Here is an 11914-nt window from a genome sequence, read left to right on the forward strand (position 1 = left end):
ATGCTCAATTTAAGCTAAAAGACCTGGGTAATTTAAGATATTTTTTGGGCTTAGAAATGGCCAGATCCAAGAAGGGTATCTTCATCTCCCAACGCCCATATGCACTTCAGCTCCTTGAAAGTTTTGGCTATCTTGGTTGTAAGCCCTCTAATACTCCTATGGAGCCAAATTTGAAACTGAGTTCAGATGAAGGAGAACTGATTGTTGATCCTCAAGTATATAGACGTATTGTTGGTAAGTTACAGTACTTAACCATCAAAAGACCTGACTTGTCATACTCAGTAAACAAGCTTAGTCAATTTTTGTCTTCTCCAAGAGTTCCTCACATGAAGGCTGTCCAAAAGGTGCTGCAATATATCAAGAGCAGTCCTGGTCTAAGACTGATGTTCTCGGCCAAATCTGAGCTGGGTTTATGCCGACTCCAATTGGGGCTCTTGCCAAGATACAAGGAGGTCTACATCAGGTTTTTGTGTTTTCCTTGGTAGCTCCTTAATATCTTGGAAAAGTAAAAAGCAACATATTGTTTCAAAGTCCTCTGCTGAAGCTGAATATAGAGCAATGGCTAATGTAACTTGTGAGATAGTTTGGTTGATTTTGGTTCTTAAGGAACTTAATCAAACTCATTGCAAAGCTGTTACTCTTTATTGTGACAATCAAGCGGCCATTCATATTGCAGCAAATCCCATTTTCCATGAGAGAACGAAACACATAGAAATTGATTGCCACTTGGTAAGGGAAAAGATTCCTGCTGGAGTTATCAAGAAAGCCTACATTGCCTCCAAAGACCAAGTAGCAGACATATTTACAAAGGCCTTATTTCCACAACCGTTTCAGTCTTTAAAAGACAAGATGGGATTGCATAACATATACAATCCATCTTGAGGGGGAGTTTTAGTCTAAAAATTGTATTAAGGTCCTTTATTTTCAGTAGTTATATTTTGTCTTACTTAGCTATTTTAACTAACTGAGGTTGTTATATTTAGTTAGTTAAGTATCTCTGTTATGGTATAAATGATGTTGCTTTGTAATTTCTCAATTCATTCAATACAATTACCAGATTTTCTACTCAATTTCTCTCTTGAGTCTTCTCTGGTTTGTTTATACTAATATGCATGGAGAAAAGCTGAGAAGTTCCATTTGCACAATTGTTGTGGTGGGAGCCGGGGAGACATTCCACATATTAGATCAGGACACTGTGCAATAATTGGTTGATGCATTTGAGATTGTGGCAGAGAAATAGGTTCCTGCAGCTGAGCCTGGTACTGACGCTAATCAGGATGCTACACCAGCAGAGGGTGCTCCAGCTGATTAGGGGGCTGCAGGTGAAGAAAGTGCGGCTCTAATGGTTATTTGAGGATGCTATAGATCAATTTGTTTTTCCTTGCTCAGAAATGAGGTTTTCTAGCATGTATTTGTTAGATTACACTGATGGATTACCCTCTATTCTACTCTTCTCTGTCTTTTTCTTTTTTGGGTGGTTAATTTATCCTTACCTCATTTGTGCGAACAGTCAAAATGGATGTCATTAGTGAACTAAAATAGTTTTCGTGCTCGATTTTATTAAAATCATTTTAAATTTTTAATTAAATATTTATTTTATTTTATGAATTCTGAAAATATATTTAAATTATTTAAAAATAATAAAATAATTTAAAATCAAATAAATCGCTAATTTGAGAATATTAAAATTTAAACACATAGGTTGTTGAACTATTTAGTTTTTGAAAACAGAACATATCTATTCATAATTATCAGAAAAAAAAAGTATCAAGTTTGTATTTCTATAAAACATAAATTACTAAATAAGTATTTACTCAATTTTATTTGCAAGTTTCGATATTTCACCATTTGGGATCCATTATAATGTGGAACCCTGTACAATCGTTCAATTCTTTTTGAAGAAAAAAGTTGTTCTTTGATTTATTTATTTTTGGTTAAATAGTTTGTTTGGCTGATGGGTACTCCTTTTGTTTAAGTTAGAATATATAAATATTTATTTGGAGTTTAAATCAGAGTTATGTAAATGTATTGCTCATTGTAAATAATTAAGGTATGTATGTGAACTTATATGTATTTATGCTTAGTTTCTCGGAACATGGGATTTGGTTGGCTAGTGTTTCTGAAATATAAACATTTTTCCTTTTGTTAAAAACAAGAATAAAGTTTGGGAAATTTTACTCTATATGCCCTATAACATAGTTAAATTTTTTTATAATGCCAACATAACTTACTTTCCCAAACATATGTTATTTTTAATTTTTTTGACAAAAACATCTCTAACATTAAACACTCCCATCCTAGCCATATTTTCTCATTTCTCTCTCAGTGAAATTGTCTCTCTGATCACATTCTCATTATCTCTCAGTCGAAACTCTCTCAGGCCACCATCTTCTCCATCGCCACCGTCGTCACCATCTTCTCCATCGCCGACAACAGTAAGTCGGTTTTTGTGTTTTTTTTTTTTAAAAAAATTGAATCATAATGTATAAAATTGATGAAATAGGTTTGATTTTAATCTCTATTTTGCAAAAATGTAGCTTTAAATGAGTTTGATTCTATGTGCATCGTTTTGGAAGATTGTGTTTAAGTTCTGCAAAAAATTTGTGGGTCGATGTTCATTTGATCCCACATCGATGCCATTTCGATGCTTAATCGATGGTAATTCTATGACATTCAATGCATGTGAATATTTTTAAATAATTGAAATATTGTGTCATCGATGCGCAATCGATGGTATTTTGATGGACCATAATAAAGGCGATAGTTAATCGATGCACAATCGATGGTATATTGATGTCATTTCGATGCTTGCATGGTTTTCAGTTTTTTTGTATAAAATCGATGAAATTTCGATGATATGTCGATGCTGATTTCGATGCAATTTCGATTATAGTTTGGTGGTATTTTGATGCTTTCTTGGTTTTAGTTATATTTTGATAAATCTATTAATTTCGATGCTATTTCGATACCATTTTAATGGTTGTTCGAGCACATTAATTTGATGGTGATGCATCGATGGTAATTCGATGCTATGTCGATGCGATGTTGATGAATTTTATATGTTATCTACTTGAAGCAAAATATCCAAAAGAAAAGAGAGAGAATTAGTTGAATTTACAAAAAAAAATACTCAGTTTGTTGTTGTCATTGGAATGCCATTGAATTACCATCGATTTGGCATCGAAGCAAAAGGGAAAAATCAACATATACAAGCATGCATCGAAACAACATCGAAATACTATCGCTATACCATCAAAACTGATTTTACAAATAAACAAACAAACTATCGATATGCCATCGAAATACATTTAACAAATAACAACTGACTAAGCCACACTTGAATCAGCATCGAAATAGCAACGATTATATACAAAATAAAATCTACAAACAATGTATCGATATGCCATTGAAATAGCATTGATTATGCATTGAATATCTTTCAAGTAGATAACATATAAAAGTCATTCAATGCATAATCGATGCTATTTCGATGGCATATCGATACATTGTTCGTTGATTTTATTTTTTATATAATCGTTGCTATTTCGATGCTGATTCGATTGTGGCTTAGTCAGTTGTTATTTGTTAAATGTCATTTCGATGACATATCGATAGTTTGCTTATTTATTTGTAAAATCAGTTTTGATGGTATATCGATAGTATTTCGATGTTGTTTCGATTCATGCTTATATATGTTGATTTTTACTTTTTGCTTCGATACCAAATCGATGGTAATTCAATGGCATTCCAATGACAACAACAAACTGAGTATTTTTTTTTTTTGTAAATTCAACTAATTCTCTCTCTTTTCTTTTGGATATTTTGCAGATGTCACCCAAACGTATCCCACTGCTTGAGATTCCCATAGAGGATTATTATGTCGGTCGTATAACCTATGGGGGTTCCAAGAGGTTAACAAAATTGAAGAAAATGTTTGAGGAGCATGGATTGTTTGGGAGGGTGAATGATTCTGTTTTTGGATCATTCTTCACAGCCCCTGCCTTTTCGTTCTCTGGGGCATTGGTGCACACACTACTTTTGCGGAAGGTGAAGCCTCCGCAAGGCGATGAGGTGCACTTCTTGATGGGCCCAAACTTATGTAAGTTTGCGGTGCAGGAGTTTGCCATTATGACTCTTGTCCACCACTGGCCGCTGACATTCAACCTCACCTTACGTCCTCCCGCCTACTTGATACATATTTCAATGTGGAACCCGAGAAAGACATTAGGTTCAATATTTTGGAATGAGCTTTTAGTATATGCGATGTACCTAATGATTTGAACAAGCTTGGTTTGGTTTACTTCGTGGAGGGGATACTATTAGTCGCTGAGAACGACAATGCTATTTGGCGAGATTTATTGTCGATGGTCGAGGATTTAGATTATTTTGAGAAGTATCCATGGGAATCCCTTTCATTTGAGACAACTGTGAAACAATTCAGTAGATATATGAAAGCGATTGGTGCTATAATACCTGGTAAGAAGGCGAAGAGGACCACTGAGGTGGAGTCTTCTATGGGTGTTCAGGTGGAGGCAAAGTACACCTGCAAGGGGTATCCACCAGCCTTGCAATACTGGGCATACGAGACGATTCTTGATTTGCAGAAGGAATACGCCAAGCCCTATGGATTCAAGTTCCCTAGGATGCTATAGTGGGAGAGCACAGGCCAGCCGAAGCATTTTCATGTGAATGATGTACTTGCGAGGAGATGTGTAAGTTATTTTAAATTTAAATAATTCAAGAACTTTTGAATTATGCTAATCAACTTATGTCTTTTCTAATTTTCTTGTTTTGTTTCCATTACAGTTTTCATGCATTTCTATCATAAGGTCTTTATGGTATTTCGATGCCACATCGATGGTATTTCAATGCCACATCGATGCTTATGGCTAGATGATTAAAGAACAATAAATTCTTCCATTTCGATGCCACATCGATGTCATTTCGATGGCATATCGATGGTAGACCTTCCTTAAAAACTGGATCCTTCCATTTCGATGCCAAATTGATGGTATTTCGATGCCACATCGATGCTTATGGCTAGATGATTAAAGAACAATGAATTCTTCCATTTCGATGCCACATCGATGTCATTTCAATGGCATATCGATGGTAGACCTTCCTTAAAAACTGGATCTTTCCATTTTGATGCCACATCGATGGTATTTAGATGTCACATCGATGCTTATGGCTAGATGATTAACAAATAATATTTGTTGGGGGAAAAAGTTTCATTTTGACCAGGACCTCCCATGCATACACTTGGCCCAGGAGTTGTTTGTGGAACAGCCGTACAGGATTGATTATGATTTTCCATATTAATACTCGCTCTAGGAGATGGATCAAGAAGAGCAATGTTCTTTGTAATCGAACAAACGCATAAAGGAACCCGATGTCTTAAGGACTTCAAATTGTCAAGAATAAGAGCACTAACTCCTTCATCATCCGTGATTTCAATGGGATCTAGGCTAAAATCACTGCACATTTCCAACTTTAAGTCAAACAATGACCTATCCACTTTCAGCTTCGAGTACAACTTCTCAATTAATTCTATGTAACCAACATCAATTGGTATGTGTATTATAGTGTTCAAACCAACTTTGAAATTCAATTTCTCTCCTTTTCGTTCCCAAACACCGTTATAAGAAACAATTATAATAACTTCAGAACCTGCAAATTTATAACAAAAAAAAGCATAAGAAAATTATAAAAATAAATTATAATTGATGATGAATCGATGGTAAATCGATAATGAATCGATGCCTATGTAACACTATCTGTATTGCAGTTCAACATTGATGCCACATCGATGATATTTTGATGCATAATTGATGTTGATGGTCACCATCTGTACGTGATTCCAATTCGATGGTATATCGATGCTGAACCAAATCAACATATATGACATCGATTCAGCATCGATATACCATCGATATTATATCGAAAATAACATCTAAATTATATGTTCGCCTCAGCATCGAAATTCCATTGATGTACCATCGAAATGCAATCAATATATCATTGAAATGTCATTGATTTAGCATCAATTTACCATCGATTTCGAATGGCATCCACATATTTCCATATTCGAAGAACAGATCAAAAAATGCAGAAAAAATACCACACTCAATACCAGAACAGTTCAAATCTAATATCTAACCATGACATTTCATATTCGACAATGATACTTACCCATGATTTTTTCTCTTCAAAAACACAAATAATGACAATTTCTTCACTTGAAATGAAACTTCCAGATCCAAGCAGTCCAATTTCTTCACCGATTTCAGTTTATTCGACAATGCTATTTAGGTTGCTGTGAAAATAGCTGTGAATGATGGAGGAGAGAGAAAGATAGAAAGAGGAATGTGTGAAATGTTAAATTTCCCCTATTTTTAATCAATGAGTGTATTTTTGTCCAAAATAGGGGAGGAGGCACATTAGTCGGAGAAATTTTATGATGACATGTTAAAAAATTTAATTACGATACATATAGTGTAAAATTTCCCTTAAGTAAATACAACATGTATGTTTCCAGCCATATCAGTGTTTACTGATATCTTTATGAATGTAATCTATTTTTAAAACTTTCTGCAGCAAGGTATTTCCATATTGCAAAAAGGAAAAAGGATTATCATGCCAATGATTAATAATCGAAATTAGAAGCATACGGAAAATCAATGTAATTTATATAACATGCATTTTTCGATATCAAGGATTAAAATATTTACAACCAAACTTACATACATGCATCATAACACAGTCATACATATACATAACTATCAATATACAATAATCAACTCATATTTGCCTAAAATAAAGATGTAATATTTTTTAATCTGAATCTAGTATCATCTTTGTTATAGAATTCTAAGTTTGCGATCTCTCGCAGTATCGTTGCTCGAATTCAGGTAAGAAAGTTCTGTAACACAATGTAACTAGTATTATCTGATGTTTGGCTTGCCTGTTTGCTAGTTCAAGAATAGAATGTTAGAAATGTATGTGTGGGAAAAGTGAGTTTTTGGCACCCAAATTTTCCAGGAGGGCAGATTCTCTTCAACCATTTTTCTAACTCCACAGCTTGTAGTTTGTGTTAGTGTACTTTATAGTTTTTTTTTTTTTTTTTGGAATTGTTTGTTGTTTATTTTGCTCCAGGTAATTGAGAAAAGAGTTATTAGAAAGTCTTATTTATTGGAGACGATAAGTTGAGGGAAGTCCAATTGAAAGTGTGCATACTATGAAGATCAGTGACATGAAGCGAAAGGAACGCTTTTTTCAGCTGCAATTTTTATTTTTTATTTTTGTATACAAGTCAAATAAGCTTTTATACATGGCCAATTCGTTTTGTTTACTCAGGATTGCATTCTAATCACCAACAAGATGATCCAAACTCAACCCAGATAATATCCAGCTCGGGCAGAAAATCATTTTTGCTTAAAGTACTCTAATCCAATCAGTACGTACAAACCATACGAGTCACTCACAACTCACAAATGTCAAACACCTCATTCCCACTTCCAAAAAGCACATGGTATGGTAAAGTACCAAAAGTTGACCCAAACGAAGAATCTCTCCACTTCATTCTCTCCCAAAATATGACCTGAAAGTAGTCGCCATCGACCGAAGCAGGCCGAGAAGTTTACGTCCCCATCTGTTGATGGCCTCCCAAAAAAGCCTTACCAGAACAGGCACTGCAGCCGAAAACAGAATGTAACGAAACTTCACTGACTCTTTAGGCGTCACTGCAAATACCGCCGACCCATAAGTGACGATCATGGAGATTGTGGCTAGCCACACCTCGAAATGAAAAGGGAACCTGTAAAATTAACTATAAAATGTAATATTCCAAGAATTAGGCATATACATAAAGAGGATTTATGAGATGGGGTTTATATGTGGTTTACCTGTAAGTGAGGCATATTATGACCAAAATGGCAGAGGAGAGAGCCAAAGTGTTTGATATGAGAAAAACATAGAAAGGAATCTGGTGTGTGGCGTAGATCGATCTTCCGGCTGTGTGACCTCCTTCACTGTCTTGCCAGACGCCGCCGGGAGGGTTGACACCTGCTTGGAAGGTCACGGCGGTGATGAGAGCCGCCACCACCAGAAGAACATTCCGGGCATCGGCTGGTTTGTCTTGCTGTTTGTCGTATTGAAAACTCTTGAACCATCTCCAAGACCCTGCAGTATTTGCCTTTGGTGGATTCGCCATTGATGTCTTTTTCTTATGTTTTTCTCCAAGTTTTATCTAAAAATTTGGTTGGTTACTACAATGCATATGTGTATATATGTACATATATATCATATAATATATAATATGTTGTAGAAACATGAGTGAGTTTTTGGTCAAGGGGAAAACGAGTGAGGAAGGAGCAAGGAAGAAGAAGGGAAAGGTTCATCAAAGACTGGGTCGGCTGCCACCTGTTGTAGGTTAGGTGTATTCTGAAATCTCAGAAAGTATATGTTTGGAAATATTTAAATTGCATTAGAATAAAAAAGTTATGTAAAGATGATAGTAAGAAAAATAAAAGGTTTTCTTTCTATCAAAGTTGATATAGAAGCTGGCATATAATTATTTATAAATTATAACAACACAAGCTTTGTTATCATATAATATATATCAAACCCCAACTATTGCGCCCCACCTCAACTATTTGTTTAACCTTCATCTTTTTTCTTATTTAGGCTATCACTATCATTATTATTAATTTCTTAATTCAAATATAAATAAATAAATAAAATTATTAATAGAATACAAACTTAGCAAGCAATAAGATATTTTTGATAAACCAGACTTTAGGAGGACACGAAACCAAACTAAATAATTTTATATAATACTTAAAAAGGAATTAAATATATAAATGAATAAAAAAATTATTGTCAATAAATGATATTATCTCTTCTATGTAATAAGTGTATAAATAAAATTTTAGTTTTAACAGTCTTTTATATTTTTAATTTTATATTTAACGGTAGATTGTAAATATAATTTAAACTTAAATCATATTAAATAAATAATTAATTAAACAAATTAAAATAGAAAATTTTTGAGATATTTTACAATAACAATATTTAAAATTAATAAAACCATTTATAACTTAAATAAAATTTAATTAAATTTAAACTTAAGCTTCATGTATTATAATAATACCGTACACTACAACAATTAATGTCATTTACGGCGGGTTCAGTCCGCCGCTATTATACAGGCTATTAGCGGCAGACTAGGAGGTCTGCCGCTAAATATGTGTGATTATTTAAAAAATATATAATAATATGTATTAGCGGCGGACTGCCCATTATTAGCGACGGGTAGTCTGCCACTAATACAACAGATGAAATACTTGGGAAACAGAGGGTTATTTTTTTAAGTTTTATTAGCAGCGGATAATCACCTTTATTAGAGGTGGATTATCCGCCGCTAATAGTATTAGCAGCGAATAATCTCATTTATTAGCGGCGGGACCCCGCCGTTAATACATTTACGGTTTAAAATTTCAGAGCCCAATTCCTTCTTCTCTTCCCTTCTCTCTGTCAAAACCCTTCTCCATTTTCTTCACTGATCAGTGTTTACACAACCCATTTTGCGTTCTTTCACTCACGATATCCTCTACTCACACCAAAATTTTCTACTCAAGATTTCTGGTGCCATTGTCTCAGGGCTTTCTCCTTGAATCTTCATGTACTGAGTTCACCTCGTTTGAGGCCTTTCAATTCTAGGTTAGACTCTACCATTTGCTTTAGAGTCTCTTCTCTTCGGCTGCTATATATATACATATATTTATATATATATATATATCACTCTACTAATTGCATATTGATTTTGGGTTTTTCTTTTCTTAACAGTACTTCGATTCGAGCTCAACTTCTTCCTCTCTAATCCTGAATCTTCTCCTCTTTCTCTCTCAGTAAGTTTTTTTAATTCTTCGTTGAGAAGTACTCTAATTTTGCTCTGGTTTAGTTTATGTTTATTTTAGCTTATCATTTTGGAAACTGCTTTAGTGTTCGTGGAGAGATTCAATCTCTGACTGGGCTATTCTCCAATCATTTTCTTTTGGTATCTGTTTACTTTTCAAAATTTTCAACTGTATTGATTTTCTTTACGAACTTTTGTGACGATATAGCTATGTGTTTGAATTGGGCTGATTCGATTTTGTTAGTTTTGTTCATTTTTAGGGTTTGATTTCCATTTTTCTTTTGTTATTTTGGGATTTTTTTTATTGATGAGACAGATATTCGAGTGGTGAGATGATATTTTTGTGGACTGTTTGCATTGTATATTTGAACAATATATAACTTGGTGGAATTGGGCTGTGAAATTTTGGGATCTTGAAGAACAGGTTATAAAGTTTGTATATAATTGTGTACTTGTATATATGGTTGTATGATTTTGTTCTCTCTCTGCTTTTAGTGGAATGAATCGACCAATTTTTTTATGGATCAAGAAGTGTTTATTTATGCTCAGTTATACTATATTTTACTGGGTTTATTTTAATTTTTTTTTTCCATAATTCAATATGCAGATATTGTTTTTGGTAGTTTACTGCTGAAGTGTAGAGCTACTCTAGATTTCCTAGCCCTAAACCCTGTCTCGATATTCAGGTATGAGAAAACTTTGGTAGATTTTATAGTATGGTGAGAAAGTTGTAGATTTTATGGTTTGATTAAGTTTTTTTGAATCAATTGAATTGGTGGTTTTTTATTTATTAGTTTATAATTAAAAAAAACATTAGTATGTTGATTTATGTTTTTTGTGAAATTTAATTAAGTAAAATAGTTTTTTTTTTGTTATATGTTATGTCAACATAATGAGAATTGTAATGAATATTATATAATTTAGTTAATTAGTATTATTATAATTGATTGAAAATTATTAAAAAATTAATTAGTAGTTAATTAGAAGTTAATTTATTTTCTCTGTCCCAGTATGCTTGTGATTGATGGTTGTTGACTACAACCATCAATTATAGGGATATTGTCACAGAAATGATAAGTTTAAAATATTATTAATAAAATAATGAATGATAAAGATTAATAAAATTTATCTAATTATTTAAAAAAAATAAATTAGCCTTAAAGTTAAATAATAATTAATTTGTAAAATTATTATTATTATTACAAATTAAAAAATTATGAATAAATAATAATTTATTTTTTATTAATTTAATTAATTAAATAATAAAAAATAATTAAATAGTTATAAATTACATAAATATAGAAATTGATAATTATATTTCATAAAAGTATAAAAAAATAAGAATAAATAATTATATAAATAATAATTTATTTTTTGATTAATTTTTAATAATTTAATTAATTAAATAATAAAAGTTTGATATAATATTATCTAATTAAATAATTTAATTTAATTTGTTTATTGAATAACATTGTTTAATATAAATTACATGAATATAAAAATTGATAATTATATTTAATAAAATTTTAAAAAATTATGAATAAATAATAAATTAGTTTATGAAAAAAAAAATTGTTTATAAATAACATTATCTAATAAAACATCATAAAATAGCATAAGATATTATAATATTGCATAAGATTTCAAAAATGATAACAAATCTTCTTTGTTATCCATTTCTATTCACATTACTAAAACACACACTCTTATAACACTTTAGATGACGATTGACAAGACTTGGACAACATTGAGAAATTGTGATTGTCAAGAATATTGGAATGGTCTGCAAACTTTTTTGAGGATGGCGTCGAAACATAAAGATTCTGATGGAAGAATTTGGTGCCCGTGTGTGAGATGCAATAATAATAGATTTGAATCTTTAGATGTAGTTCGGGCACACGTATTCGATAGGGGTTTTCATCAAGCTTATGATAAGTGGATTTCTCATGGTGAGGTGGAAGAAATTGTTGCTGATGAGGTGGTTGATGAGAATGAAGA

At 32.4% G+C, this 11914-nt stretch overlaps 1 protein-coding gene across 1 annotated transcript; it reads right to left on the reverse strand.

The window, feature by feature from the left end:
- Positions 1 to 7253: 7253 nt before the first annotated feature.
- Positions 7254 to 8425, reverse strand: LOC133804970 (uncharacterized). Its single transcript, XM_062243067.1, has 2 exons — positions 7905 to 8425; positions 7254 to 7816 (listed from the first exon to the last, which is right to left on the reverse strand). The coding sequence occupies exons 1-2, from the start codon at positions 8210 to 8212 to the stop codon at positions 7579 to 7581; spliced, it is 546 nt and encodes a 181-aa protein (XP_062099051.1). The 5' UTR covers positions 8213 to 8425; the 3' UTR covers positions 7254 to 7578.
- Between the last annotated feature and the right edge of the window lie 3489 nt (positions 8426 to 11914).

Source organism: Humulus lupulus, chromosome X (assembly GCF_963169125.1).
Source record: "Humulus lupulus chromosome X, drHumLupu1.1, whole genome shotgun sequence".
NCBI lineage: Eukaryota > Viridiplantae > Streptophyta > Magnoliopsida > Rosales > Cannabaceae > Humulus > Humulus lupulus.